At 38.7% G+C, this 4,105-nt stretch overlaps 1 protein-coding gene across 1 annotated transcript; it reads right to left on the bottom strand.

The window, feature by feature from the left end:
* Window positions 1-885: 885 nt before the first annotated feature.
* Window positions 886-3,614, bottom strand: LOC116184626 (protein FAM240C-like). The gene is made up of 2 exons (XM_031507440.2): window positions 3,469-3,614; window positions 886-1,018 (listed from the first exon to the last, which is right to left on the bottom strand). The coding sequence occupies exons 1-2, from the start codon at window positions 3,612-3,614 to the stop codon at window positions 886-888; spliced, it is 279 nt and encodes a 92-aa protein (XP_031363300.1).
* Between the last annotated feature and the right edge of the window lie 491 nt (window positions 3,615-4,105).

Below are 4,105 nucleotides of genomic sequence, written 5' to 3'. Positions count from 1 at the left end.
TATTTTAATCCAAAATACTAGCATTTAGATATACGTACATATAGATAAATAGGACACACTGTTATTACCCTGTGTTTTATTATTCCCAGCTTTGTTTCACCTAAGCCAGAAGGACGCAGAAATTGTTTGGATTAGTGCATGTCAGGTATGCAAGTGATACTTTGCAAAGCATTTCCATGCTCTTATGATTTGCTGCCTTCTATTTCAAACTCTCACACTGACTTACTCTCACTACCCTCATATTTGTCAGACTGGCTCACAATAAAGGCTACTGGCTCAGTAGTCTTTTTCTTACATACCCCAAGAACGTAAAAGTAATTTTTTATGTTCACTTAATTATTAAGATCAGTAAATATCCTTAAATGTTGATCAGGAAAGTTGTTTTTTCCCCTCCCTCATTAAAGAATATGTTTCTCTTCCTGGCCAGCTGATCAGGCTAATCCTTAACTCCCTCTACTACGGCTCATCAAGACAGACAGAACATATTATGTCTGCATTAAGACAGACTCTGTGAGCTGTGTAAATGGAAATGTGCAATTTTGCATGCAGCTGTCTGAAAGTATTATTCCTATTAAACAAGCCGCCCTCTTTCCTAGGAATATGTTGTTGTCACTTAGAAATGCACTTAAATAGATACATCACAGAAATAATATATCATAGAAAAATTAGAGTTGTCTGCTTCTCATCTGTTCCTTTGTGCTTTTTTCCCCCCTGTGGCATTATTCTTGCACTCAATTTCAATAGGACTTTAATAGTAGCTCTAGTAAATAGTTTGGAAAAAGGGCAGAATCTGACCTTTTGGTTGTTCAGCAGTGTAACTGCTGGTTTCTAGATGCATGCAAGGTCAGAATCAGGCCCAGTGCTCGCTGTGTTTGCCCAGCACCTTTAAGCAACAGTTTTGTCTGGTGAGGGAAGAGCCTCGATAGACAGCGGTGTCATTTGTTCTTCCTGTGTTTTCATGTGCGCCTGGACCTGCCTGACTCGACCTTCCAGCCGCAGAGTCCATTCCTGGCGAAGTCTGCAAAGAGAGTACAAAGTGCTTAGCAGTTATTGAGCCAAATCCTTCAAATGTATCCAGGGCTTTTCAGCAGGGTCGAAGCTTTCCTCTCTTTCATCACCAGAGCACTTGTCCTGTATTTATTTACCAATTACACATCCCTCTAGCTTGCTGCATCGGGAATGCAGGGGAGAAAAGGATAGTACTGATACTATCGGTGGTTGACATTGCTGGATTCCGAATGAGTCAAACAACTGCTGAAATACTGTCACGGTGAAGAACTCTGTTCTTCCCTCTGGGGTATTCTCAAAGCCACACAGAAGTACTGCCTATGCAGTAAGGTCATTCAATGTGTAAATTAAAAAATACACTTTTTCCTCCAACCCCTCAATTTCTGCTGTAAAATGCTGCGGAGAAGAGCAGGCTGAACTTAAAATATGTCCTTTTGGGTAAAAAAGAAAACAGAAACAGCTCTGTTTACAGACCCTGTTACAGGGTGCACCCTGAATGTGTAAAATGAAAGGAATTGATGTCACATGCAAGAGGAGCCACATAGCTTCAAGACACTTGCCTAATAAAAACAGAAGATAAAATCTCTAGAGACCACTGCAAGATATTGTTGGCTGGGTTGTTTTTTGAAGGAAATGTTATGAAACACCTGACCCAGCAATGTTATAAGATTAGATATTATATAGTGATGCCAAATGCATGGTAGAATATATGGGGTTTTAAATGACCTTTGGTGTGGTGAAAAGAACATTAGCCAGTGATTTCATCTGAGAATAACTCAGCAGTGGCTCTTTCACATGGATGTTTGTGTTTATCTGATTCTGAGTTTGGTTTTATATTGTGTTTTAAACTACCTAGTCTTCAATATTCTTTTGTGCATGTAGATAATCCTCAAAAGAAGGTGCAGTGAGTTAGGAAAAAATTGCCATTGAAAATACTGGTTTTTTCTCATCAGTGTCCTACATGTCAAAAAAGGACCACTCACCTTTATTAAAACCACACCATTCTCCCAAGTGCCTCTTTGGTGAGGTAGTGAATATGTATGTTTTGCATTGATATTTTCTTTTGTCTATTACCTCCTGAAAATATGACTTTTTTTCAAATTATAGAACATTTTGTGAACACTCTGGGCTTTGTCTGGGCAAGTGACTTTGAAGGAACTTGCTTGGGTCTATTTCAGATATGATGGGTCAGTTAAGATGTATTGAATATGTAAGCTAAGGTTCTTTAATGACATTTCTTCTCCTCATAGCAGAGCTTTTAACATTTTCAACTTTGTGAAGTCAAAAATGTTATCTGAACCACAAATTGCATTTGCACTGTCTTGCCTGGTAGACTTTTGTGATCTAGGGTGATAAATGTTTCCAGTGAAGCTGAGCACATTCCTGGATTTTATCATATGGCTTTTCTCCAATTTTGTGACTGGGACTTGAAAATACTACTGACTACCTGGAGCAGGATACTAGAAGAAGGATTGTCCATATTTAACTTTTCTGAGATCTTCATTTCCAAGTATCTAAATGATGACCGTACTTTCTTCTTAGGCACTGGGTCAAATTACCTAGAATTTTTTTCAAGAAACAGCCCTTTGGCAGCACCTTCCAGTTTGTTGAAGTCAAATTAGTTTATGTGAATGTCCCAGTTTTGAGAAAAGTTTATGCAGGAAGACCTTTGTTAAATTCAGGAGGAAAGCACAAAAGGAAACCACATGAGACATAGTATTTCTTGTCCTCAGTTTCTGCCCATTAGTAGTCAGGGGTTTCATTTAGTGTCCAGGAGACCCTGATTCAAAGTTCTGAGTTTTCACAAGTTGAACAAATATTTGAAGCAGTTCATCACACTTGTGCAGAGTTATCTGTACCAAAATACAGCTATATAGTTCTGTCTGTAGGCAATCCCTGCTGTTTTATTCTGCTTTGTAAAGCTCCCCCTCCTGCCCCGAACTAAAACAAACAATTAGATCCCACAACAACAAAAAGCCCACAGAATTTTCCATTGAATGTGAAAATCTCATTGTGTCATTTTTACCTTTGGGTTTATATGAATTGAAGGGCTGTTAAACATGACAAAGGTGCCCTGGGTTTTTTATTCTACAGATTAGGTGGGTGGTTGTTGCTTTAATGTAATACTGTTTTGTTTATTTGTGTAGCTCTACCAGTTCCAGGTAAAATTCCTGCTATTTTCTGGCTGTCACAAGCCATAATTCCAAAGTGCTTTATTTTTTCATGGCTATGCTCCAAGGCCTTTGAAGAATGCTCATGAGGTTTAGGGGTGAGGGGTGTCTGAGTTTCCATGCAGAAGAGCCATGGTAATATGAGACAAGCAGCTGTGAGAGGAAAAGTGCCAAAGATCCAGAACACAATCTGTGCTATGAATAAAGCAGTACAATAACAGGTTACCTTATTTTAAAACACGTGATGACGTGCCTTGCTGTCTTGTGGAAAAGAAAAAATACCACTTACTTGTTCAAGGCACTTTTGCTTAGCCTAGACTCTTCAGCTTCTTGCTGCTTAGTTTGCTCTTGGATGACCTTTTCCCAGAAGTTCTTCAGCTCTTCCGCATCATGACCACCCATCCTATGGTGTCTAAAGTTTGTATGCTTGCTCATTTTCTGAAAAGCAATTTGGAGGTCAGAGCAGTCAAAAGCCTTTCCTGAGGCAGATACTGTGTTACTTAGCCCCTTGAAATTTCATTCTCAGGAAGTGCTATTAAAATAAATTATGTCACCAGAAAAGAATAGGTAACTGGTGTGTAGTCTGCCTTGAACCAAAATATAAGGCATTGAAACAGGCCTTGGGTGACAGTTGAATGGCACAATGATATTTTTGCTACTGAGTAATGACTGTGCATGGCACAGTTCACTGAAATTGTGGATGCTTCAGTATATGTGAGATTTTAAGTAATTTTAGAAGAACTTGTGAAAAATGCTTTCAAATACAGTGCCATTGTCACTGGAGTTCAGATTAGATGTGAAGGACTTTCCTATTTTCTATCTCCCATATTCTTAAAACAGATCATAGATGTTTTATCTCAGGGACAAGCATTGCTCCTAAATTATTTCTTTTGCTACTCCAAATGATGTCATGTACAAAATATGCA

The sequence above is a fragment of the Lonchura striata genome, chromosome Z (assembly GCF_046129695.1).
Source record: "Lonchura striata isolate bLonStr1 chromosome Z, bLonStr1.mat, whole genome shotgun sequence".
Classification (NCBI taxonomy): Eukaryota; Metazoa; Chordata; class Aves; order Passeriformes; family Estrildidae; genus Lonchura; species Lonchura striata.
The sequence above is the reverse complement of the archived record's forward strand: the minus strand, read 5'-3'. Positions and strand labels throughout refer to the sequence as shown.